General features: G+C 40.1%; 1 protein-coding gene across 3 annotated transcripts in view; it reads right to left on the bottom strand.

The window, feature by feature from the left end:
* Window positions 1-284: 284 nt before the first annotated feature.
* Window positions 285-27,638, bottom strand: part of RANBP9 (RAN binding protein 9) — a 91,383-nt gene continuing 64,029 nt past the window's right edge. For 2 of the 3 annotated variants that reach the window (XM_025890844.2, XM_073877590.1), the window contains exons 6-14: window positions 26,331-26,515; window positions 23,272-23,384; window positions 21,802-21,910; window positions 19,848-20,038; window positions 16,883-17,027; window positions 13,304-13,425; window positions 11,515-11,666; window positions 4,875-4,986; window positions 285-1,279 (exon numbers count right to left, since the gene is read on the bottom strand). In XM_025890844.2, the coding sequence (XP_025746629.1) occupies window positions 1,149-1,279; window positions 4,875-4,986; window positions 11,515-11,666; window positions 13,304-13,425; window positions 16,883-17,027; window positions 19,848-20,038; window positions 21,802-21,910; window positions 23,272-23,384; window positions 26,331-26,515 (1,260 nt within the window). In that variant the 3' untranslated portion in view covers window positions 285-1,148. The remainder of the gene's footprint in view (window positions 1,280-4,874; window positions 4,987-11,514; window positions 11,667-13,303; window positions 13,426-16,882; window positions 17,028-19,847; window positions 20,039-21,801; window positions 21,911-23,271; window positions 23,385-26,330; window positions 26,516-27,638) is intronic. The other variant, XM_073877591.1, reaches the window with a different exon arrangement.

Below are 27,638 nucleotides of genomic sequence, written 5' to 3' on the forward strand. Positions count from 1 at the left end.
TGTATATACAAAATTAACAGTCAACCAAAGGATATGGTTATCTTGGTTACTATACGGACAAGCCACATGCCATATTGAGTTTTTACAAAAACAGGAGATTTCCTGTTTTCTGTCTGCAGCACCCTCAGTGTCAGGTTTGACCCTAATCCAGGGAGGCCGATGCACTGAAGGCAGTCTTAGGTTGTAGAAGTCAAGATTTATAGTAGAAACCATTCATTTTAATTGCTCTGATTTTAATCAGAAGTGTGCAGGTACCTGATATATAAACTCAACTGACACTCTAGTATCTGTAATAGTAAATTTTTAATGGTTGGTTAATTATATCACTACATTTTTATTGCAATATAGTACTCATTTAAGCACTTAAAAATGGAAGGTGTACAAAGATTAAATTAAGACACGGTAAATTGACTAAATATTTGGTTTTTATATAAATAAAGGTCATAACCACACTGTTGACATGTAATACTGTTATAATACAACAGTTAAACTGTGAGTCTACAACAGAAGTCGTCTGTAGTTAAACAGGAAACAAAGTTGAAAAAGACCATGTTAAAACAAAACTACTGGGACTAACAGGTTGAGATTGTAAGTAGCAACAAACGTATTCACTCAGCTCCTGAGTATTTCAAGTTTTACAGTACACATTAAAAATGATTTCTTCCATCAACACTATAAATTCAAACTGTCGGATGTTTATGCGTTTTGCAAGTTACACTGATTGAATGCTTATATGGGAGTGGGGGTCGGAGCATCTCCCAATTTGAAGTTTACATCACCCACATGCTAACACAAACACAACTTGTTCCGTTTCCTTCCCCCCTCTCCCCCAAACAAAGGCGGCAGGATTTTTTTGGTTTCTTTCAGGTAATTGTTTTAAAGGATTTGTGAAGATCAATTTGAACGTCTGAAATTCAGTAATATTTAACTCTTAGACAACTAAGAGGTTAAAGATGGAAAATAATTTCTCCTAACACCAAGTTAGAAAATCATTTGCATCATGCTGTAAACTAGGAAGCAATGTAAAGCGACAAAAACCTGTCCCCAGTACATAATTAAAAAAATCTAAATTTCAAATCAGCAGAGCCGGTCTACTTCCATGTTGACTATACGCCACAATAATACGTGTGAGCTCCTTAAATGCATAGCTAATGTAGGTAGTCTTCAACTGTGGCAAATGCACAGGATCCGATTCCTGATCGAGCCATCAGTCCTAGACATTGTGTGGCCTGTCCCATTGCTAGGGCAAGTGGAGGTTGCTTTGGCAGATTGTGGGTTTCTGAGGAAAAATGATTAAACATGGAAATAGCAATTAGCAAGACATTTTCTAAAAACTTCTCAGTTGGGAAAATACTGCATTACTTTAAAAATTAGCAATGCCTACACTGCTCTTATTGACCTAACTAGTGATGGTAATTTCTGAGCAAATGATTATTGTCGTGGTCATGCTACTCTGACTAGGTAATAGGGGTGGTGGGTATTCTGTTCAGAGAAATTCTTGCAGAATTAAGACTTTAAATTAGATACTAACTATGATGGGAAAGATGTAATCTCTTCCCCGATATTTACAGTGAGGAGTAAGGAATATTTAGTATTTCTCAACTTGACTAAAGTCAGTTGACTTACCAAAAAAAGACACCAGGTTTTCAGTAAAAGTTTCACTGCTGGATTCTTTCCCTTCTGGGGGGAGGACCCAACTGAGGCTAACGGTCCCCAAGGCACACTGGTGAGTGCAAGTTACCTGGGTTTCTAGGAGCTAATGGTGATGGTGGCCATGAGCAATGACAAAAGCAAAACCACCCTCTAATCTTGAAGGGAGTTAATTTATAATCCGGTAGACAAAATATTTTAAAAATTGCCCATTAGTTTTCAGGATCACACATACCCAAAATTTGTCAAATACAGTACAGATGTAGTTAATTACCAAAATTTGTTCTTTGCCAGAGATGAAAAAATGAACTGGTGAAAGTGGCCAACCACCTAGAAGCTGGTGATCTCTCCTTGGGTGGAGATGTCCACATTTTAAGTTTACGTAGGTTCCCAATTAATACAATTACTAATCAGTCCTTTGTAGGAATAGCTGATAACAAAGGGCAAAAACCATGATACTGGCTGGTAAGCCTCCATATGATTGAATTTGATGCTGGATTCCAAGTTTGCAATGTGGTGGGAGAAAGAAAAGATGCAGACGAAATGGAGCCAAAAAGAAAAGAAAAAAAAAAGGGAGGCAAATTCAGGATTTAAGTGTATAAGAGCAAATAGGATCAAGAATGTAAGAATGAAAATATGCAAGAAAAGGCACAAAGATTGGGGAGAAAGTATGGTTTGAAAAGGGGGTCTGTGGGTTAGGATTAATAAGGTCCTGGCTATTATTTGGCAAGACCCTATTTAGCTGAACTTGGATGGTGATAAACATTTTTTGCCAAGTCTAATCGAAGCAGGACAGTTCTGCCTTGAGTCAAGAACAATTTTTTGTACACAAAATCAACGTAATAAAAGGAATAGAAACTGAAAAGGAAACATCTCAAAAATGTCTCTTGATGGTTTATAGGGAAAAGTAACCTTGCTTAAAGGTAAGCATGGTACTCTATTTTGGGGGGGGAGGGTGGGGGGTGGGCACATGTGGTTATAAACATTTTTAAGTTTTTTTTTGGATATAGAACTTGCTTTAATATAACAACTTTAAGCACTAATTAGAGATGAAACTACATAAAATAGCATATTTATAAATACGCACATTCACCCACAGCAATTTACTAATCTTGTCATTATGTAGGAATTGTATCAATATAAATTTAAGTACTATTTATAGCTGAACCTACATACTACATAATATGTAGCACAGTATATAAGAACACACATATCTTGCATAATGGTCCTAAATTTAATATTTAATAATTGAATTCCACACACACACACACACTGGACTATTACTGGCTGCAAAAAAAGAATGAAATCTTGCCATTTGCAACAATGTGGATGGAGCTAGAGTGAAATAAGTCAGAGAAAGATAAGTACTATACAATCTCACTCACATGTGGAATTTAAGAAAAAAACATGAACATACGGGAAGGGGGGAAAAAAGAAGCAAACCATAAGAGAGTCTTAGAGAACAAACAGGGTTGATGGAGGGAAGGTGGGTGGGGGATGGGCATTAAAGAGTACATTTGTGATGAGCACTGGGTGTTATATATGGTCAATCACTGAATTCTACTCCTGAAACCAATGAGACACTATATGTTAACTAACTAGAATTTAAATAAAAATTTGGAGGAAATGAAAATTCTTTCCATGTCTTGAGTGATACCTGTATATGAAGCTTGAATTAAGGCTTCATGATTACCTATCCATGCAGTAATTTCAAAAAGACCATTATAGTAAACCATAATTTGCCCTATTGCTATTAAGTTCTATTTTTACCAGTAGAGCTAAATTAATTTCATAAAACCGAAGAGAATACAACACATTAATCAAAGAAAATTCACATTATTTATTATATATAAATTCTAAATCTAAGGAAATAACACAAAAGATGTTTTTTAAATACATAATTCTTATTCCAAAATCCCCCACTATTATACCTTAACACACAATGAATTAACAGTTGACCCTTGAGAAGCAGGGGTTTGCACTGCACAGGTCCACTTCCACTTCCATGTGGCGTTTTTTTGGACATAGCACAGTACTGCAGACGTATTTTCCCTTACGGTTTTCTTCACATCTTTTCTCTAGATTCATTGTATGAATCCAGTGCATAATGCATATAATAACATACAAGGTACGTGCTAATCAGGTGCTCATGTTACCGGTAAGGTTTCCAGCCAACAGGAGGCTATTAGTAGTTAAGTTCTGGGGGAGTCAAAAGTTACATGCAAATTTTTGACTGTGCGGGGGGGGGGGGGGGAGGGGGCTGGTACCCCAAGGGTCAACTGTAATTAACTTTATAAGAGCAAATAAATGGATTCAGGCTCCACTATGAATACTTGATTCCTTTACATTCTGGCCAGGAGCCCTGGCCCTCTGCATGTCTCCCTAAAATGTTCTCGAAGCTGTTTGTGGCACTGCTCTCATACACCTAAAACAGTTTCAAACATGTTACTAAAAGCCCCACACCTGACAGCCGAGTTGCAAGAAAAGACTTCTAAAGCGGAGTCTCCTTTTACCCGGGGAACCAGATTCTAAAGTCTGGTGAAAAATCACTCTTAACTTATAAATTACATTTTGAAAAGAATTATCGAGAATTTAAAAGATAGTTTTGCCTAAACAACCCTGTAGAGTCAACACGTAAACGCACAGGCTGTTGCAGAGTTCATATACAAGGTATATCCGCTCAGTACATACATGCCCTCAAAAGTCTCCGCAGTGGGTTGCTCCCAGGAAGGGCAACTTGCAGCTTCTCGGCTCACCTCTGGCTCAGCCTCACTACTGAAACCGCGGTTCTTTCTTGCCCACCCTTTATTAGGTGAGGGCATCCGGCTGAACATGCTCAACCGCAACGCGAACATAATGCTACTCCAGGGGTTGGTACTGACGGGGCATGCTCTCCTCACCTGGAAGGCCCTCGTGTCTGCATTTTAAGCACAGTGGGAGCTGCAGTATGTGTGGCCCAGTCCAGAAATGCTTACATAACAGGCACACAAAAACTTCTATTTTCCCAACTTCCCCAGGTGTATCCCAAAGTACTTTTTTTTTTTATTCCATTTGAATCCATTTCATCTGGAATTGAGAGAATGGAGGGGAAGGTTTCTATATTTCAAAATAACTTTTTTAAAATGTAGAAAGCATTTCCCCTTAAGACTTCACCAAAACGTAAACCCCAGCACAAATACCGCCTCAAGTGCTCGGGGACTAAGTTGAGGCTGTGCTTTACTCACCTAATATTGCACTGTTAAGAGCTGAGCACACAGGTTCTCTCTGAATTGGGTCAAGCTGATTTCCAACTGGGCTGTTCCAAGGATCTGAATAAGCGAGTAAACTGAATGCATCCTGTTGAAAACATAGTTTGGTTTTTAATTGAAACACTTAAACCACTGTGGTCCCCACTTACAAAGTTGAGAGACAAAATACACAGCTTCATGGCCCTAGACATTTAAACCCACCGACCCCTATGATTATGAGGCTATATGTTTTTTAACAACTAGATTATGCAACAAAGCCCAAGCGGTTTTCATTTTTCTTTACTGTAAACAGACATTCTCAGTAATCTTCCCCCATCCCTACAACACATGCAGAACAGCAGAATTAAAACGAACTCTTCTGGAATGTGCTAATTAAAGAGGAAGACAAAAACATTCAGATGCTCTATCATTTATTACCACTGATACGAATTTGACATTAAAAGGATAGGGCCTCCCTATGTATTTTCTAAACAGATGGGGGAACTTGCTACATCTCACTGGATGTCATTTTCTCACTCAGGAATCAAAAAATGAAACTGGTTCCCCTTCATGAACATTCAGTAGTTCCAACTATCCTCAAGCCGCCCTTCCTAAAGGAACTGACACACGGTCTTTTCCATCAATCACCCTTTCTGTCTCCTAAGGGAGGCGCACATCACAGTGGTTTCAGACACTGGTTTCAAGTTCAAGCTGCGCTGTCAGCTGCCGGGCGGCCTCTGGCGAGCAACGGCCCAAGTGTCCGTTTGCTAATCTGTCTACAGAAGAGGTCCTACCTGAGAACATCATAAGGACGAACAGCTCATTAGCAACGTCAGTTCATTCTCATCTTTCAACACGTGATTTTTTTTTTTTTTTTTAAGATTTTGAGCGAGCGAGCAAGAGCAGGGTGGGGGGGGGGGGGGGGAGGAAGGCTGGAGGCAGAGGGACAAGCAGACTCCTGACCTGGAGGAGGAGGGAACCTGACTTGGGGCTCCATCCCAGGACCCTGCAGTCACGACCTGACCCAAAGGCAGATGCGTACCCCACGGAGCCGCCCGGATGTCAGCGCCCTAACCTGGAGGAGTAGTAGAGACCGAGAGAGGCAAGTAACGGGCCGCCCTCCCCACGCAGAAAGGCGGACGTGGAAAAGTGCTGCGGAAACTATAAACCGGTGAATTCAGTGACACTTTCAAAGCTCTGGCTGTCCGTCTGGGGCCACCAGGCAGGGCAGATGTACGGGCACCTCTAAAGCCAAACCCGCGGCTCGTCCACGGTCTCACACTACCGCGTGTTTCAGTCGTGCCAGACAGCGTGCCCCCACGGCTATAAGGAAAGGTCTCTGAAGAGAAAAATGTATTCCCCGATTTGGAGGCCCCCGCAGCTACGGGTACACGCTGGGTACAGGGAAGAAGCTTCCCACACCTGCTAATCACAGGACCTGCTTCTTAACAGTGCACCCCGCAGAGCTACTCAGTTCTGTCTCCCGGTTCCCTCCATCAGAATTTACTGATGGAGAGACTATTAATGTCCTATATCCTGTAAACTAACTCTGATCAATCACATCACTTCTAAAGGACTGATCTTTGCTCAAGACCTAATTTACCCCACAACCACCTAGTGGGGGACCATCCCCATACTAGAGATACATTTTTCAAGTATACTAAAGAATTGCCCAAGGAACTATCCCCTTGGGGCCATATATGCGGACATGCTACCAAAAAGGAGAAATGGTACAGTCCCAAATCTCAAATCTAGACCAACCATTCTCCTGTTTACACCTTTTTCTAGTATTCAAAACAAAACCTCATGGACAAAGATAATGATGTTAATAATTTATCATGCACTAATACTGGGTGAAGTCGTGTTTTAAGCACTACCGTGGATAGACTCATTTTATCCTCACAGTAACCTCGGGGTGGATACTGTTGCATCCATCTTAAGACGCAAACTGAGGCAGGGAGAGCTTAAGAGCACACAGCTAGTGCAGAACTCATTTTAGGAAGATGCAGTTTCTTTTCATTGCCGCTCTAGATTATTGAGATGAAAAAAGTCTTAAATTCTGCTCCAGTATTTTCAATATAATTGAATAAATTACTGCACACGGCTGCCAGACACTAGGCCACGGATGACAATCACCAGGACCCAGTCCCTGTTTTCAGGACCCACACAGGTCTTACAGGAAAGTCAGACCTCTAAATAAACAATGTACCATGTACCGCTTATTAGCAGAGAGGATGTTGTGTCAAGTGACATCATCAGAGAGAGAGACCCAAGCTCCATGGAAACAGGCTGAGAGAGAGAAAGGCATGGATGGAACCACAGGTAAGGGCTTAGATCCTAAGATGTCCCTACATCACATAAAAAGCTTGAAATTTTTTCCAATATGGCAATGGAGTTTTAAATTGAGGACTGACACGGATAAAACTGAACTTTAGAAAGATCACACAGCAACACTGAGGAACAAAGCCTGGAAGTCAGGTGAAGCTACAAGCAAGAAAACTAATAAAACCTTAAAAGGAGAAAAAGAAGGTTTACACCACCAGGTTCCCTGAATATCTATTTTATCTTTACAAAGGGAATGAAGTCAGGGCAGCAACATTAATGTTTTAAATCCTGCAGTAAAACGTAACGGAGGGTGGTTAAGTTTTGGTGGCGACCAAAGAAACTCAAATAAGAAATTTTAAGGTCTGGTGTGGAACCCACTAGAGTAGACAAATGCAGTAGTGCCTCTGGCACTTTCCTTTTCTGGTAGAGGTTTCTGGAAAGCAGTAGAGCAATATATAGCAAAAGCCACAATAATCCTATCCTTTGACTCAATCATTCCAGTTCTAGGACTCTCCCCCAGGGTTATAATTTTAAGGAAGAAACAAATTCCACGTGTTCCAATACAGGAACATGTATCCTATGCGTTCACTAAAGCACTGGAATAAAAGCAAAAAATCTAACAGAGCAATGCTGAAATGAACTGATCTAGCAGCACTGAAGAGATTCATGTAGCCATTTAAAAATAACTAAATGCATCGAAACTGGAAATGAGTTTTTAAAACAGTAAACAGAAACAATACAAATCAGGAGAAGCATAATTACTAGGTAAAATATACGCACATGGGGTTTAAGGCACAAAACTGAAAATATCTGTGAACTATCATGGGATGGTGGGTTGCTTTTTACTTCAGAAACAAAGATCTCCGTGGGAAGAACTTCCGAGGCCAACGTGACATCACTTAGGTGGGATTCTCAAAGTGCACTTGTAGTTGGCTTAAAATCTGTAGCAGCTTCCAAACAGGGTGAGTATGAATGGTTCGATTTTCGCTTCGGTCGCCAGCTGGGGCTGCTTGCTCATACTGGACCCTGCACCGTTCCCACAGCCGTGCCTCGCCGCCCGGCAGCACATCCGTCAACGGTGGTCCCACAAACTCACGTGGCTGTCTTGAAAGCCACTGGCAGGCGCAGGCAGGTGGGAAAGCGAGCGGGCGGGAGCAGGGGAGCAGAGAGAAGCCGGGGGGCTGCTGCAGGGGTGCCTCCCCATACTCGGCGCAGGCGGAGTGCGAGGTGCCTCCCAGTAAAGCATGTGGGGGGCTCTTACCTTCGCATTTAAACAAATCTTGCTCTCTCTCTATGCATGTGTGATTCAGATATTTATGCAGATCCACACACAATGAAAGATAAAAAATACCCACTATGATCACACGTGCCCTGAAGTGAAAAATAAAAGGAAAAGGAGTAATTTCTAAACCTTCTCAACTACGGCAAAGAAACTTTTCATGTTGTCCTCGAATCCTCCAGCTGTTCTTCAGGGGCTTATAAGCTGGATCAGTTCAGCAGCTTACTGAATCAAGGGAAGCTGAGGGAAGGGGAAGCAAGGAGTTCAGGATATTGAGAAAGTCTCATAAAGCAGCTGGCATTTGCTTAAGAGTCAGAAGGGCAAAAACAAAGCCATCCACATTCTTTAGATGAAGAAGATGAATCACATCTTTGCATAATTCCATATATAACAAGGACTCTCTTTGAGAAGAGGCCACATAAAGCCATTTTCAGAGCTTCATGCACATTGGAATCAGAGCCAGTCAGCTGATGAAGTGAAATCCTACGTTTTCAAAGACACTACATAAATCCCACTCCTTCATCACGTGCCTTTAGCATAAAGTTTTAACAGGAAAACAGTCAGATGACCTAGTGTAAAAAAGTATATGAAATCTTAACATTTCGTATCCCCAAGTCTCCCCTAAAACAGCAGTTCCCCAAGCATCATCCAGAGACACCTGGGTCCAATCGGAGACCGTTTCAGGAGGTCCTGTAAGCTCCGAACTGTTTTCATAATGAAACGAAGATACTACTACTTTCTCTTGCCTCGCTCGCATGCTCCCACGACCACACGGGGGGGGACAGAGGCTGCGGGGCGTGTGACGGCAGGAGAGCGACTGTCCAGAGAGCGAGGAGAACGCGGCTCACCCTCCATCACACCAGCGGTTAAAGAGACTCACACAAAGGCAAAGCAATGCCACTGTTCTCATTTTTTGGAAGTTATTTTTCATAAAAATAGCCAATGGGTTTATGATTATTTGTCAATAAACGGATACAGTTTGAATTTCTAGTATGGTAAAAATAAACATCACCCATATGAACAAAACTCTTTTAAATAAACATTCATTAAATAGCTAGGTGCTACCTGCATTAGATATAGTTAAAGGGGGAGGAGTGAAGACCTAGTCTGACCTCAAGGAATTCTCCACCTTATAGGGCAAATGTGGACAGCCATTTTCCTAATATATCAAAGTCTGATTTTTATTTATTTTACTTGTGTTTTTTAAATTCCAGTGTAATCACAGAGTTACATTAGTTTTAGGTGTACAATACAGTGATTCAACAATTCTAAACGCTCCTCAGTCCCTGTCACGTTAAGTGTGCTCTTCATCCCCATCAGCTATTTCACCCAGCCCCCCACCCACTCCCCTCTGTTCTCCGTAGTTAACAGCAGTTTTCTGTCTTTTCTTTGTTCATTTGTTTCTTAAATTCCACATGAGTGAAATCGTGTACTTGTCTTTCTCCGACTGATTTCACTTAGCGTAACACCCTCTAAGTCCGTTCATATTGTCACAAACGGCAAGCTTTCATTTTTATGGCTGAGTAACATTCTATTGTGTGTGTATATGTACAAATAATATATTAAAAAATATATATAAATATACATATACACAGCACATCTTTATCCATCTGTCTATCGAGGGACACCTGGGCTGCTTCCATAGTTTGGCTGTTGTAAATAATGCTGCAGTACACAGAGGGGCGCATGTATCTTTCTAAATTACCATTTTCACAGTCTTTGGGTAAATACCTAGTAGTGGAATTACTGAATCATCTGGTATTTCTATTTTTATTTTTTGGGAACTCTCCAAACTGTTTTCCACAGTAGCTGCACCAGTTTGCAGTCCCAACAAATGATTTGACCTTTTAAATGAAAAACTGTTTAAATTACATATTCCACCGATTTTCTTTTATTTAGCATAAAAATCGTAATTTAACCGCCCCCCCTTTTCTGGATGGCTGAGGGTGGCCGTTAGAAACAGCAGGTGTGCTCTTCAGCAGATGAAGTACCACATGCAGTGAATACACCTCCCCTCCCGCCCCAGCTACTGAGATTACAAGACCACACACGCCTTTAACTGCCGATGTGTGTAAGGGGCTCCTTATCCGCTCCCAGGCTAAGCCGATATGTTCTGTCTATACAACAGGTGCCACACTGAGGCCACAGCACAGGAGGCTGTTTTATGTGTGCCGCCTTCATGCCGTGTTTGGGGGGACCAGGCGGTGCTGGCTGGTGCACTGCACTGTCTCAGTCTGGGTCAGGAAGGGGTGGCCGAGGCCCTGCTCCTTCCCACTACACCCCGTCATTGGGCTCAGGGCCCGCGCACGCATCTCCCTTTGTGTTTGGACTTCTTTCCAAAATTCAGGAGACAATACTTAAAACAAATCACCTTTGAGCCCAACCTGATGCAGGATTACAAAAAAATAAATAAAAATACAATGGCTAGGTTAGTGTTTCACAGATTCACAGGGCTATTGGGGCTTTCAGGAGTATGAAAAAAAAAACTTGTAAAGAAACCTAACATCTCTACAAGGAATTGCAATGCTGACTTAAGGCAGGGGAGAACCCGACCATCTGCAACTGATCTGTAACATTGTGGCTAACATACTAAACTGCTGAAATTTTATCCATCTTACCATCTATCATACACATCAATCCAGAGGAGATCTGAAAATGTATTTTAACTCTCCCGGTTTTGAAAGATGACCCAACGTCTCGGCAATCACCATCAAAATGAAAACCATGTAGTAGACATTCAATTCACTGCAGCCCTGAACAATGTTTGCTGAAATAAAAATACCTCAAATTTATAGTTTTATCAGCAAACCTACACCTCTCCTAATAACTCTGCCAATTTTACTGACGAGAAACTAGAACTAAACAAGTAAGTTGACAAAGGGTATACAGCGCTGACAGGTGGCAGAACTGGGGTTTAATCCGGACTTTTTACTGCAAGTCCAACCAGAATTCCTAGCACTACTCAATGTTTTACAAAATGACAATTTAACTCCTTCAACACATCTCTAATTTTTCAAGGAAAACCAAATCTACCTTCAACATTTTTTTATTTGCCGTGTTCTTGCCACATTCTCTCCTCAGCTGTTCACTCATGGCCTGCAGCTCTCTTCCGAAGTGAATCATTCTCTCTATAGCGGCTTGACTTCCTCCACACAACTGGCGTCTTAACTGACTCGAATCAACTTCTGCAAGCAAAACAAATGAGTATTTTACTACAATGGAGAAATGAACATAAATTGCTTTAACATTTTGTACGTTTCCTTTAGCAACTACTACCTGATGGTTTATCTAAACATGTAGATTTATTTTAATTCAGTGTGAAACTTTGAAGCTAAAAGGTATACTTCCTCTACGTCTCAAGAATGTAGGCTCTGATCTCCAGCATGCAGCTGAAAGTCAGGTGACAACCTGTCAGTGTACGGTGCCCCTGGTGTCTCAGGGAAAGGTCTGTAAGACGTTAAGCACAAATCTCTCAAACTACATTAAGCAACATTAAGCAGAAAAGAACGAAGTCGGTAACTGCCTCCCAGGCTGTTCTGACGCCAAAGAGCTGGAATGAAAGGATGCCTCTCGGCGAAAAGCTAAGTGACTCCAAAGAAACACACAAGACACCATGTTATCAAAAGAGTTAATCACACGCTTTTACAAAATAATTGTATGGTATATATCTTGGTTGACAACAATCCCTGGTCAATAATGTAACTGTATGGATCACTAACGACACAATTACTAATGATGACAATAATCGACAATTACTGAGAGCTTACTAGCTTTTCACAGATTGGCTCATTTAATCTTCACATTGACCTGTAAGTGCTTGTGATTATTAGTGTACTCATTTTACAGATGAAGAAACTGAGGCACTGAGCTCTTAAATAACTTGTCCAAGGTTATACAGCTACTAAGTGGCAGTTGCAGAAGTTGAATCCAGGTAATGTGGTTCTAGAACTCCTGCTCTTCATCACCATGCTTAACTTACTCTCTGAAGGGTGAGACTGCTGGTATCTGACACAGTAAACCTGGGCTGCCTTTTATATTAATCCCCTTGTTTGAAAAAGTGTATTCTACATTGAACACATAATCCTCAACAACAATCCTCAATAAAGATCTTTTAACCTCAAAATAGTCAGAAATCTAGTGTTGCTATGGAATTCAGACAGAAGAGAATTTTGAAGTTCCAATAAATTTTCATTCTCCCACTGATGGGAAAGTCTGCTGATGGTTTAACTTTACGGTACACTCGACTACACAAGTTATCAACAAGACAAAATGATGCACGCTAATGTGCCCTACAGCCACATCATTTTTGGGGCGGTGGGGAGGAGAAGGGTGGGTCACACTTAAGCACCTACTATGTGCCCATAGGCACTAAACTACGCACGGTCACATATATTCACATTAAATCCACATAAGAAATTGTCGAATTAGAATTTATAAAATCACTGCTACCTATCTGGCCTTTACTGGTTATACTGAGATAAGTTTAAAGGCTTTTCACATCTCCAACCACAGACGTCCTGAAGAACAGGTAATGCTACCCCGAGTGGAGCTGCACTAACGACAGCCCCACAGCCGAGTGGGGACGGTTCCGCACAGCCAATGGGCCAGCACTTAACTGCAGAAGCACAGAAGGGCCTCTGCTCCCACTCACAGCCCCTCTCCCGGGACAGTTTCGGGACTAGGTACTACTGTCAAGTCCAGTGGCACAATACATCTTTTGTTAAATCTCATTTATGCTCATCAGCTGTAGATCAATACAAGTAAAAACATAACCTTGTAGTCATCATTTTTTATTAAAAATGTAAGAAATATCACTGCAGACCCATTTCGGTGTCACAATCTTCCATTTCGTGGTCATGTTTAGAGCTACCATTTAGGAAACCATTGGATGAAGTCTCTCCAACCCCATTGGAGTAGTGCTCTGTTTCCATGTCGACATCATTACTGGAAATGAAAAAAACAAACCTAATTTTAGAAATCGCATACTTGCAGCTTAGTTTAAAATAAATTACTACTCAACTACACAGCCTACTTATAAACTGACTTCATAATATGAGGCGATAGCAATCTGCAAAAAAAGGTGTTTAGTTCAATCCTGAAGGTCTTCAAAGCTAGTATGTAGCTCGCTCTGAACAAATTTGTACTCCTGGATGGGTAGGGGGGAAAGAGTATATGCCCACGATTTTTCCAACTCAGATCTGCACTTCGTTTTTTGTTCATCAGACCTTGCCCCACGACCCCCATCCTCACCCAGTGTTCGTTTCCAGCATTCAAGGAAGAAAAGGGGAAAACTTTATTCTCAAACTATTCCCGGATCCCACTTCACCTCTTTCCTGCCCTCATATTCATCTCTCCTAAGACGATTTTTTCTTTAATGGTCTTGACATTGTGGCATTTGTCCTCACTCCTTAGAAACACAGCCTCCCACAAAGGTAAATGATGACTTGGAAAACCACCGTGTCTGGTCCTCTCAGACCTTGTCGGCACCCGACACGATTTGCCTCCCACGGGCTTTCTTATTGGCTCAAGAATCTAAAGCACTGCCAAATCTTAATTTAAAAAAAATGCCGTTTTGTATACTCAGGGTGTTCCCCACTCTCGCTTGTGTCTCATTTACCGACGAAGAGCCCGTGCCAGTATCTGCACATCTGGACACAGTGAAGCTGTCACCGCGCATCGCGCGCCCCCCCCACCCTCGCCCCCCGCACTCTAAGAATGACAAACACCTGTTCTGGAAGATTTCCCCGGTGAAGATCTACATAAGGATTATACAGTCCAGAAGGACACACTTGATGAAAATACAGGAAATATATTAAAATGCACTTTTCTCATTTAAAAAGCAATGTATATTCAATGTAGAAAAAAGCAACACTGAATGCAGATGAGCAAAAAGCGCTCTGCGCGTGACGCCAGCAGACACGACCACTGGTGACACCTCGGAGTGAGCGAGTGAGGTTAAGTGTGTTCGTGCGAGGGCACTGCTTCCATCAGCAACACATGCTGGAAAAAGACACAGATCCAGGAAGACGGGGGCAACGGCCCCAGGATTCCTACATCAGTCCAAAATGCTTGTTTACCTTTTTTTCTTTTTAGTTAAAGTAGGCTCTTCACCCAGCATGAAGCCCAATGCGGGGCTTGAACTCGGGACCCTGAGATCAAGACCTGAGCTGAGATCAATAGTCGGATGCTCAACTGACTAAGCCAGCCAGGCGCCCCTGATTTACTCTATTTTGACGAACTTTGAGAATGGATAAAAAAAATCAAACTTTAAAAATAATGTTTAATTTAATGGAAATTCTTAAGATCATAGTTTTTAGTGATCTTAGTAAATACACTAAACTCTTTTTTTTTGACAAAACAATACAGTATGTAGGAAGGATTCTTTCATTCAACACATGTTTAAGAGCTTCTGAGCCATGTTCTGCGTTAGGTGCTACGGACGCCATGAAACAGCCTCCGTCCTCCAGGGGCAAACAGAGGATCAGCCCTTGGATGAAAGTTATTTACAAGGCGTGACCCAACATTTGGTGGGGATGCAATCAAGGAAATCATCCTGGAAGAGTAACAACGGGACTGAGTGTCACAGCCTGCTTGAACAGAAGTTAGGAGGGAGGGGAGGGAGCAGCATTTCTGATGGGGCGGAGGGTGGGGTGCAGCATAATGCAAAAAGCATAAATCTGGAAGTCAGAAATCCTGGGAAGTAGTCACAGTTCTGCAACTTACTAGCCACTAATTATTGAACCTGACCCCCCCACCCCCAAAAGTCCTTTACACTTCTGGTATTGAGCTCTACATCTGTAAAATGGTTTTACTAGTTAATAGCATCTTCAGCTACTTCGCAATCCCACGGTAAGGGCAGCCTTTACCAAATATAAAGTAACTGTTACTGTTTAACAGTGTGAGGCAGTTCTCCTTCTACCCTGCGCTCAGAGGATGCTGTGTCACCAAACTCTCCCGGTGAGCTTGCTTCCCTGAACTCAGGTAGTGATGGGTCTCTTTAGCAACTTCCTGCCATGAAGAGTATTTAAGAGAATAACCCACGAACTGCCCACAGTCCTGCCCCCAGACAATGGCAGAACCCTCCACCAACAACATTGTCCTGACATGCTATAAAGCACCACAAGTACTAAAGGCTCAACTTTCTAAATTTCCATACATAATTTTTATTACAACCCAGTCTTCTAATCTTCCATTTTCTAGTACGTCATTTCTCCTGTGAAAGACTACCCTAATCTCCTCTGCCAGGGACAGCCGTTTTCTCTACCATTCTTCTCACAACACCACTTGCGTGGATGTCCCTTGCAGCCCGTACCACACAACACCATCACTTCGGTAAGTCATCACTTGGGATAGATAATCTGGATATTCTGATTACTCTCCCAAACTGCAAATACAGATTTTTACACATATGCCTTTCTCCAGAATCATGTTTCCATTAAGATTCCATGTTAAAAGTTAGGTTCTTTCTCCTCTGATGATAAAGTTTTGCACTGATGAACGTTCCCCCTAAATGCACTGCGACCAATCAATTCATGTGATAAGACCAAACCAACATCAAATTGATAAAATCTACCCATGATTTTTTTTTTTGTATTATCTTTATCATTTCACTAGTCCTGAACCAAAGTGAATTTAGATGCTGGATGATCTGGGCAGGCTGACTTCGTAAGAGCTTGCTCTCATACACTAGTATTCAAATGATTACATTCCACGAACCTTTAGGTTCAACCCAAGTGTATCAAGGATTTTAGTAGAGTCCTGTAGACATCCCTCTCTCAAAGCCCGCTGAAGTCAGAGACCAGGCCTAGCAGAATGTTTGACACCCAACAGGTCAATACTATGCTCATGTTGTATGTTTATTACTAAATGACTTAAGGTCCATTTGCTGCTATGAGCAAGCTTCCTAAAGACAGGCTTTCAAAAAAGATTCTTCATAAAGTTATTTGGAACTCAGGAAACATTCTACACATTTACACCAAAAAAACCCACACACAGAGAAAAAAAATAGTTGTAAATGTATCTTATGTTACTTCGAGAGAGTAAATATTCCACTGTGACTTAACTGGGAAATATAAGAACAGCATCTCTGTGGCCATCTGTACAGGCTGGTGCCGGCAGGAAAACTAGAAGGCGGCAGAGCCTGGAATGGATTCTTACGGCCCCGGCAGGGGAAAGAGGGGATGCAGACTAAGAGGAAGGCACAATGGAAAGAGGCTGTGTGCGCAGGGGGAGACTGAGAAGCTCTGGGGAACTTACTCCCCACCCTTTTCTTGCCTGGGGGCTTGGGAACCTCCAGACCCCCATTAGAGACCGTATAATTCAATTTTTCTAAATTATTAAAAATGATGACATTTATACTTAGGTTGTTTATAGTAATGCAAAAACGAGTGAGATCACGTACCTGGTGAAGTTATTAACTTGCTGTGATCGTGACATGTTTATACTGTTTAGTTCTGGTACATTCAAACTGGATGACTGGTGTTTACTATGGCAGTATGATTGATGTGCTTTATTTGATATTACACCATTACTACAACTTTCAAAACCTGGGGGGAAAAAAAAGATGAACATAGAAACACACATTAAATTATTATTAAATTATATTAAATTATTAAGTTGTAAATAACGTACCCACATTCTGATCTTGCACTTGAAACTTTTACAATGTAGGACAGCCAATGCATTACTTAAATAGTAAACAAACAGATAACTTCTTTGAAAGGATATAAGGATATTAATTGTGGGCTGTAATTACCATCTCTAACATTTAGTGAAGGCTTAATTATGGATCTTATTTAATCCCCACAACCCCCCTGGGGGGGGCAGTGTTCTCATCACTCCCATTTAATATATAAATACACCAAAGCTAAGAAGCTGTCCACACCTAGTCAATGTATGGGCTTCAAGATGAAAGGTGGCTAAGGATACAAACCCGAGAATCATGCGCATGCACAGGATGGTGACGTAAATAAAATGAGAGGCAGTAATGGAGAAAGGTATGCGCCAATGGAGGAAAAGCAAAGGGGTTATTACTCTATGAAGGGACAGGAAACAGTATCTGACTTCTGTTTCAGAAAGTGGAACGTACAGAGGCAAGAGAACCCCTTGGGAAGAATGGAATGAGAGAGACAAGGAAAGAAAGAAAACTAAGAAAAACTGGAAATAAACCTAGAGAAGTGATGTAAAAGCCAAGAAAGGAGGGAACTGTTGTTAAGCTGTCATCATGAAGACAGCATGGTACTGGCACAAAAACAGACACATAGATCAACGGAACAGAACAGAGAGCCCAGAAATGGACCCTCAACTCTATGGTCAACTCATCTTTGACAAAGCAGGAAAGAATGTCCAGTGGAAAAAAGACAGTCTCTTCAACAAATGGTGTTGGGAAAATTGGACAGCCACATGCAGAAGAATGAAACTGGACCATTTCCTTACACCACACACAAAAATAGACTCCAAATGGTTGAAAGACCTAAATGTGAGACAGGAGTCCATCAAAATCCTAAAGGAGAACACAGGCCGCAACCTCTTTGACCTCAGCCGCAGCAACTTCTTCCTAGAAACATCGCCAAAGGCAAGGGAAGCAAGGGCAAAAATGAACTATTGGGACTTCATCAAAATAAAGAGCTTTGCACAGCAAAAGAAACAGTCCACAAAACCAAAAGACAACCGACAGAATGGGAGAAGATATCTGCAAATGACCTATCAGATAAAGGGCTAGTATCCAAAATCTATAAAGAACTCAACACCCAAAGAACAAATGATCCAATCAAGAAATGGGCAGAAGACATGAACAGACATTTTTCCAAAGAAGACATCCAAATGGCCAACAGACACATGAAAAAGTGCTCACCATTGCTCGGCATCAGGGAAATCCAAATCAAAACCTCCATGAGATACCACCTCACACCTGTCAGAATGGCTAAAATTAACAAGTCAGGAAACGAGAGATGTTGGCGGGGATGCGGAGAAAGGGGAACTCTCCTACACTGTTGGTGGGAATGCAAGCTGGTGCAGCCACTCTGGAAAGCAGTATGGAGGTTCCTCAAACAGTTGAAAATAGAGCTACCCTACAATCCAGCAATTGCACTACTGGGTATTTACCCCAAAGATACAAATGTAGGGATCCGAAGGGGTACGTGCACCCCGATGTTTATTGCAGCAATGTCCACAATAGCCAAACTGTGGAAAGAGCCAAGATGTCCAATGACAGATGAATGGATAAAGAAGATGTGGTATATATATTCAATGGAATATTATGCAGCCATCAAAAGGAATGAGATCTTGCCATTTGCAATGACGTGGATGGAACTGGAGGGTGTTATGCTGAGTGAAATAAGTCAATCAGAGAAAGACATGTATCATATGACCTCATTGATATGAGGAATTCTTAATATCAGGAAACAAACTGAGGGTTGCTGGATTGGGGGTCGGGTGGGAGGGATGGGGTGGCTGGGTGATAGACATTGGGCAGGGTATGTGCTATGGTGAGTGCTGTGAATTGTGCAAGACTGTTGAATCACAGATCTGTACTTCTGAAACAAATAATACAATATATGTTAAAAAAAAAAGAAAAAAGAAAAAGAAGATAGCAGGAGGGGAAGAATGAAGGGGAGTAAGTCAGAGGGGGAGACGAACCATGAGAGACGATGGACTCTGAAAAACAAACTGAGGGTTCTAGAGGGGAGGGGGTGGGGGGGATGGGTTAGCCTGGCGATGGGTATTGAGGAGGGCACGGTCTGCACGGAGCACTGGGTGTTATGCACAAACAATGAATCATGGAACACTACATCAAGAACTAATGATGTAATGTATGGTGATTAACATAACAACAAAAAAATTAAAAAAACAAACACCATCACCAAAAGCCTGAGAGACGAAGACTGGTGAGCCCAGAAAGGGACAAGAAGAAAAGAACCGGGCAGAGCAGAACTTGCAGGGGGCTGGCGGAGAGAGGATGAGAAAGCAGGCAGCCCAGCGAGGCGTGCTGACGGATGGACCAAAGCCACACCGCCGCAGCACCCCCTTCACATTCCTACTTCATCAGAACACACGGTGATCTTCTATCTTTACCAAATGTCTACGACTTCATTTCCAGAGACAACTCCAGTGTTGACCTATGTTTATGAAAATCTGCTAATAACCTATTCTCAGAAATAGCTCTTCTTCAAGTTACCTTCCTGGTATTAAAAACACACCAATCTGACCCACTGACAATTATTCTTCCAGAACATCGTGAGATCAAGTATGCACACGTGCAAAACAGCTATGTGGAAATGTCCAGATTTTTAAACATTTTTAATTCTGGTTCAAAAGCACAAAGAAGGGTAAAAACTTAAAAGTGCTGTCATAACACTGAGTCTCACCAGAAAAATGTGCAGTACCTCCTTTGCCTGAGGCTAAGTTGTGGATGTTCATCCCATGGCTGGGGCTCATGCTCGGACTACTGAAAGGTCGAGGGCTCACAGGGTAACTGTCTTGAGATTTTGGACTTCGGCCTCCCAGACATCGTACTTCGCTATCTGTACCATTCACCATTTCTATAAACTGACGCACTCTAAAAAAAGAAAAGACAAATTGACTTAGATAATTTTCAAATAGCAGTTTATTTGGTAACAACAGATTTCTGAGGGGACATATTTTAAGAACCGCCATTTATCAGTAAGTATGGCCTTCAGATAGTATGCTAAAAATATTAAGTATGGTTTCATCTACTGTACTGCTTAAATTTGAAGTCTTCCAGAAAAATCAAGAGTATAGAGCAAAAGACATTGTATCTCCTTTATTCAAGGTTTACTGAGAAAATGAAAATCTTCTGGTAGTTATAATAAAATCAAAATGGACATTTTTTTTAAGTTAAAATAATTTAACCAAATAGTAATTGCACTTGATAGCAAGTCAAATAGTATGTAAGAACATGATGTGCTTTACTGAACATATGACAGAGAGCCTTGCTCCCCACTCTTCCTCATTCCTATTCCCTTCTGCAACCTCTTCACCAAAATGGGCCACATTTAAAATTTTACTCTAAAGCAAAACAATCCTGACATTTGGCTTACAAAGGGTTTCTGGTACTTAAGGGAGGTGAAATATTAAGCTTAATAACACCTGAATTTTAAAATAACAAAGAATCAGAAGACCAATTTAAAAAAGTCACATTATGATGGCTGTTATTAAAAAAAAAAAATGCAGAAAATAAAGTGTTGACAAGGACATGGAAAGACTGGAACTCTGGTATGCTGTTGGTGAGACTGTAAAATGGCGCAGGGCTATAGAATTCTAAGGATTAATTTCCCTAAAAAATTAAACACAGATTTACCATATGGTTCAACAATTCCATTTCTGGGTATATATCCCAAAGAACTGGAAACAGGGACTCCAACAGGTATCTGTACACCCCTGTTCATGGCAGCATTATTCACAATCACCAAAGTGGAAGCAACCCAAATGTCTATCAGTTAGCTTTCAAAATGAAGGGAATTCTGACATATACTCTAACATGGATGAATTTTGAGAACATTTTGCTAAGAGGAATAAGCCAGTAACAAAGGACAACTATTTTACGATTCCACTTAGATGAGGTACCCAGGGTAGTCAAATTCAATTTTATAGAGACAGAAAGTAAAATGGTGGTTGCTAGGAGCTGGGGGCAGGGAGAAATGGGGAGTTCATGTCTCCATTTGGGATAACGAAAAATGTTTTGGAGATGGATGGCTGGCGAGGATTGCAGAACAGTGTGACTACACTTAATACTACAGAACTGCATGTTTAAAAATGGCAAATTTTATGTTATATCTATTTTACTACAATTTTCAAAATTACACAGACTTATAATAAGGTACTCTGCAGGAGGAAAACAGATATCCATCTTCTAAATAAGATTTTAACATTTTTGAACAGATATAATAGAAGAGCAAACACAGAGCAAAAGATGCCATCTGCTTATAATCCTCAACACAAGTGTTTTTTATAATCTGTTACTTCAACGTGCTATAATACAAAATTATATGTAAATACCCGAAACAAGGTGAAACAAAAATTAAAACTATTAAAACATGAAAATAGGGCGCCTGGGTGGCTCAGTCGTTGGGCGTCTACCTTCGGCTCAGGTCATGATCCCAGGGTCCTGGGATCGAGCCCCACATCGGGCTCCCTGCTCAGCAGGAAGCTTGCTTCTCCCTCTCCCACTACCCCTGCTTGTGTTCCCTCTCTCATTGTGTCTCTCTGTCAAATAAATAAAATCTTTAAAAAAAAAATGAAAATAATACGGATTATACATAAGACACACATCCATACATAATACAATAACATTAAACTCACTTTAATGTGAAAAGGAGATTAGGATTTCTTTCAAGTAAACTTGGGTATAACTGTTGTGTTGTTTCAATGGCTTCTCCCATTCTTCCTGCTAACACCAATTTCTGAATTCCTATTTAGAAAAAGAAAGCAAGAGATTAATTTTTTAAGAGTAGAAACATAAACTTAGTGGACTGTCAAAAAAAAAAAGTAAAAAAAAAACTTTAAATACATTATTGTAACTAATTTCCATTTCTTTTTCTAAAATCATAGTTTCTATTAGGCAATCAAGGGGAAATTTCAGACATATTAAAAAATTAGAAAAACAAGTATTTCATAAACTATTCTTAAAAAAATCACAAACTAATATGCAAGTAATACAGGAAAAATACCTGTTAAGCAATAATGAAGTATTAAACACTAAGATTAAAAAGATGGATGTGTTTATAGCCTACAGTGCGGTGCCGGCCTCACAGAATACTTTTCCCAATGTCATGTAGTTACACACACTAAAAATATGTACAGCTTTTAATATGTCAATCATACCACAATAAAGTGTTAAAAAAAAAAAAAAAGACCATAGCAAGCATTACAGAGAACATTCAAAATGTCTTATCAAATATGATAACCTTCTGCCCCCGGTACTATGAGAACGCTAGCCTTTGATAAGATCTGAATTCAACAGACATCCACTGAGCGTTCCCTGTGTGTCAGGCATTTGTTAAATTAGATGAGTATACAGAACGAGTAAGTGATCATCTGTTTGCCAGAGCTCATAACATAGTGAGAAAGACAAAGCATACAAGTAGTGACAACACAATGTGATTGGTGTTATTATAGCAAGTCTGACCTATAAAAAAAACTGTTGTCAAGCATCACGATTTCACACATGACGTTGTGTTTTGATGCCTAGCCTCTCACTACATCCATTACCCCCCGCGCCCCTCCTCCCCGGACGATGGACTAATGCCCACATTTAGAAGGCGAACTGCAGAAGAGTCACATGCTGACTCGCCCTTCATAGAACAGGCCCCAGCTCTGGCCACAAGCCCTGGGACCGAAGCAATAGAAACTTAAGATCAATACTATCTTAAGTTTAGATAGCAATTTAAATAATGCAAAGATTTACATTTCTTTTACATATTATCTTCGCTAATATCTAATCATGGGACAACTTTACCAACTAAAAAAAAAATTATTTTGTTAAATGTTTACTTCCTAAAATCTAAAGCGAACATTTTTTAAGAAAAAAATGGTAAACACTTCTTAAACAACTTTCTCCAAAATTCTATCTTTCTACATCCAGAATGCTAACACAGTCTTATGTGAGTTTTTTGTAAGGTGATCTTCAAAAATGTCAATGAAAATAAATTTCAGAGGCATCAATTTTAATATATTTGAAACTTTATTTTAAAAAATAAAATTTCTAAAAATTGATATAACCAAACCTATAATCTGAAAACAAGTATTATCCATGCACCACAGGGTCCTTACTTTGTCTATTCTTAATGGAAGCTAATTCTTCTAGAACGGTCTGGTCTGTAGATCTGGCAAAGGCCTCTGCTGTGGCACAGTACCCATGGTGGACTAAATAAGATGAAACCATTCTTAAAATAAAAAGAAGAAACACACATCTTTTAGTCAAGAGAATACAGGCTTCATACTACAATTTATATAAAACAAGATCTACTCCTTTGTTACAAAACCAACCTATTCCCTTTGAAATAAGGCTTTAAGAACCTCAACTTTAAAGTTAAAAAAAAAAAAAAATCCTTTTGTTCTAATCACGTAGTGGTTCCAAAAAGAGAACCGCAAATGCCGTGTTAGGACTACTCTCCTGAAGAATAACTGTCACTAGAGAAGAGCCACTGATAGACTTGATCCTTGGCTCCCCGTTATCCCTGGCTCCTTTCCTGGGACTTCCATCCTTACATTCAATCCTACTAACTGACCAAAATTTCTGTCTCACCTTTATTGTATCACCTATCCCAGGGAAGTGCTGGCATTTTATAAAATACAACAATTTCTAAGTAACAGATGAACTCTTTGTGTTGTGGAGTTCCACTCCTTTCTTTACTCATCTAAGGTTACAGGAGATGGGACCTACAAAATGTGAACCAAGAAATACTAAGGTGAACCAGAGAGAGAGTCTTTCAGAACGAGGTCTATGAGGGTGATGATACTGATCACTGAGAAACTGCCCTTCTAATCTCAATCAGTTAGTACCACTGTACATACAGGATGAAAGCGCCACACTTCCAAAGAACACTTTTTAAAAAAAAAAAAAAGTCATTAAGTGGTCAAAACACCTTTACATCTAACCACAAAAGGTTAGAAAAACTATTGACTCAACAATATTAACCCAAATATCCAATATATCCGAGCATTCAACTCCTAAACCTGCCTCCATCTGGCACGACTAAGGCCCTATCAGAAAGTGGTAGGAAGCAGTGATTCAGGAAAGAGGGATTAGGGGGCAGAGGGGAAAATCTCCAAGAAACACATTTTTCATTTTATTTCATCTAATTGGTCAACTTGATTTAAAAGGGTAGGGAAGAGGTGTGCCTGGGAGGCTCAGTAGTTAAGCGTCTGCCTTGGGCTCAGGTCATGATCCCGGGGTCCTGGGATCGAGCCCCGCATTAGGCTCCCTGCTCCGCGGGAAGCCTGCCTCCTCTCTCTCTCTCTCTCTCTCTCTCTCTCTCTCTCTCTCTCTCTCCCCCCACCCCCCCCCCTGGCTTGTGTTCCCTCTCTCGCTGAGTCTCTGTCAAATAAATAAATAAAATCTTGGAAAAAAAGGGGGGGGTAGGGAAGAACTTTTTAAAATGACTTCCTAGGAGGTCATGGTGAGCGTCAATTTTATAAAGAATGGAGTGGAGGGTGGGGGCCTGCACTGGAGTCTGGTTACAGAATTAAGATAAATGCTTCCTCTACTAACTCTCCTGCTATGATGCTCAGCGGCAACCATTTTTAAAGCACGAAAGGGATGTGACCCCCAGGAGAGCAACTTATCCTAGCTCTAACTTGTGGGAACTGTGAGATCGTCAGCCAGGCTTTGCTCTTCTGTCACCTGCACCGGCAAAAATACCAGTGTAGAGGTTCTGTGTAATCCCAGATGATAATAGCTTCAGGGAAGAAGCATGTTTTCACAATCATCATCATGTCTTCCAATCATTATCTCCTCCAAAGAACACACACACAAATTTTTATTATATCTTTAAATGTGCAATTGTTCAAAGCAATTACACAGACACTTAAGACAAACTGTCAGATTGGTGGTATCTGAACGTCTCTGCTATTTTCCTGGGTGAGATGAGAGTAGTGAAAATGACTGTTTAAATTTCCTGGTACTTATTTAATTTTTAAGTCTGTACTTTTTCAAGCTTTAAGGAGCTACCATTTAGTACTACTGACACCCAGGAGTCACATCTCTAGCCTTTTAGCAAAGGTATGGTCTAAAAAGTTGACTGTCCCAGGACTTACATTTTCCTGCTGATTTCCACTCCAATGAAATTCTACTTTTCATAAAGAATGAGTTGAGATAAAGGTTGTTCACTTTATAGTACACCTTTACTGACACCGTTTGCTCTGCTACCTACCCGTTCTGTCCCATCGTTATGATGGAATCCTAAGTATTTATCCTGCTTTTAGGAATTCTCACTCCATATTGCTAACTCTGGTCTTACTCCTTTTGCTGCCTCTTAAATGTCTATTAATAACATGTAAAAGTAAATTACATTAAAAATAATTAGTAAGATTTTAAAAACTCCTTCCATTGGAGGCTTTGGGTCAGATTTTCCTATTTAGAATAGGGGCACCTATAACCTCCCTGAATCTACATGAAAAATAACAGATTTAGCAAAAATGGGATCCTAATAAGCAAAAATAGCTGATACTATTCTTACAGAGTAACCCATTCACTGGAAAAAAAGAGTCAAATCTTGAAATACAAAACGTGCATACCAAGTCTGTATTCCAGTACATTAACTATACCATTATTTTGATGCTTTTCTTGCTGAGTAGTATTTCTTTATCCCCATACATATTTGAACTACTGCTGAACATAGCCAAGTTCATGTCCAAAACCCACAGCTCCTGAATTACACAATCTAAATTAGCTTCCTAAATTTATCTTTTGCATTAGCACTAAAGCGAAACCTATGGAAAGCATTAAGTCCCATTACTAAGGATAGCAAATGAATTAACCTTAGTGATCTAGTGTCACTTTATTTCCTCCACCAAATTCATACGTCAGACTAAAATACAATTTTGTATGTGTGCCACCAAATAAAAAATTATTTTTAATTGTTTAAGTAGAGTGAACTGCTTTTTATAGAGATTAAGGTATAATCAATACATTAAAATTATTAGGATATGTAAAAATTACTTTAAAATTACTTTTTATAGAGATTTAAATAGAATCAATGATACATAAGATTATTAGGATATAAATTAGATTAAAATGCTTCAGTAAATATTCTTTTACCCTAAAAGAATGTTTTATAAAAAATATATTTTGGAATAATAATGTCCATTCAAATATCTTCTTCACTTACTTTTGTATCATGGTTTGCCATTCGCCTTCCCGATCTCCAATAGGAAACCGGTCTATCTGTGCCTGTATTTTGGTTCTCCATTCTCGCATGTAGTCTTCTATATCAAACACAAAAGGATGCTGCCCAAAATTGGCATCAACGACTTCTCCTGGTGTTTGGAGCCCCACGGTAGGATATAAATTTGGCTGTAAGACAACACATTTCACTAGCATCTATCTATCCCTTTTATATTAAAGACTTTTCACTCTTTCATAAGCTCTCTTTAAAATAACAGAATACAGTTTTCCTTCTTGTAATTTAAAATCACAATCAAAACCAGTAGAGAAAGAAAAATAATCTAAATACAATTAAAAGCAAATAATCTAATAAAATAGACTTTGCTGGATGTAAAATACCACTTCCTATAACCTAATCATCAAGAAAAATATAAAACGTAAGCCACCTATTTTATTTATTCAGAGACTGTGTGGTATTATACTTCTAGTAAACAGAAACAAAAATCTTGCTCTTCAGAATAGGTCATATAATAGTTACAAAGATTTAAATTTAAACACGTAACTCAGACTTATCTTTCTATATATGATATGTATGATGCATGTCTAGAAACTGCATGTGAGGACTAGTTACCACAGAAGGACAATCCTAACTGGGCACGCACTACGTTAAGTGTACTAATTTCATTTCGCTGTACATCTGGCACGCCACTAAAAAGAGAGTGGTAAGAATTAATTGTAAGCAAAACACAGTGCCATTAAGAGTGGGGGTTCTCTTTATAAACACAAATGACTCAAATGCACCTATTTCTGGAGTGGAAAAGGATTTAAATATTCAAATTCACAGAGAAATGCATCTAGATATACTCCAAGATTTCGAGGCTAAACAATCAAGTTTAACAGCTTCAAGTACACAAAAATACACAAGTTCTTTTGGCTCTATCACTATTTGTTATATCTAAAGGTTGAACTACTGAATGCCTACAAACTAGCAGGGTTTAAACATACTAATAATCCTGTGAAATAATTATTGTTTGCATTACAAAGTTAGAGAAATTGAGGATTGGGGGTAATTAACTTGCTCATGGTCTACATTACGACAGAGAAGGGACTGGAACACAGATTTTTTTTTGACACCAAATCTAAGATTAGTTTTTCTTCCTAGAAACTCCAAGTCCTACTTCATCACCATTCTCTGTACTTATGCCTTATTTCTTTGTTTTAATGGTTATCACAAGTATTTTCAGTACCAAATCAGGTGAGGATCAAGAGGGAATAATCTGGATGTAAATATAAGATGCTTAGATTTCACAGC

Source organism: Callorhinus ursinus, unplaced genomic scaffold, assembly GCF_003265705.2.
Source record: "Callorhinus ursinus isolate GAN/ISIS: 27379988/994484 unplaced genomic scaffold, GSC_fseal_2.0 scaffold26, whole genome shotgun sequence".
Lineage (NCBI taxonomy): Eukaryota > Metazoa > Chordata > Mammalia > Carnivora > Otariidae > Callorhinus > Callorhinus ursinus.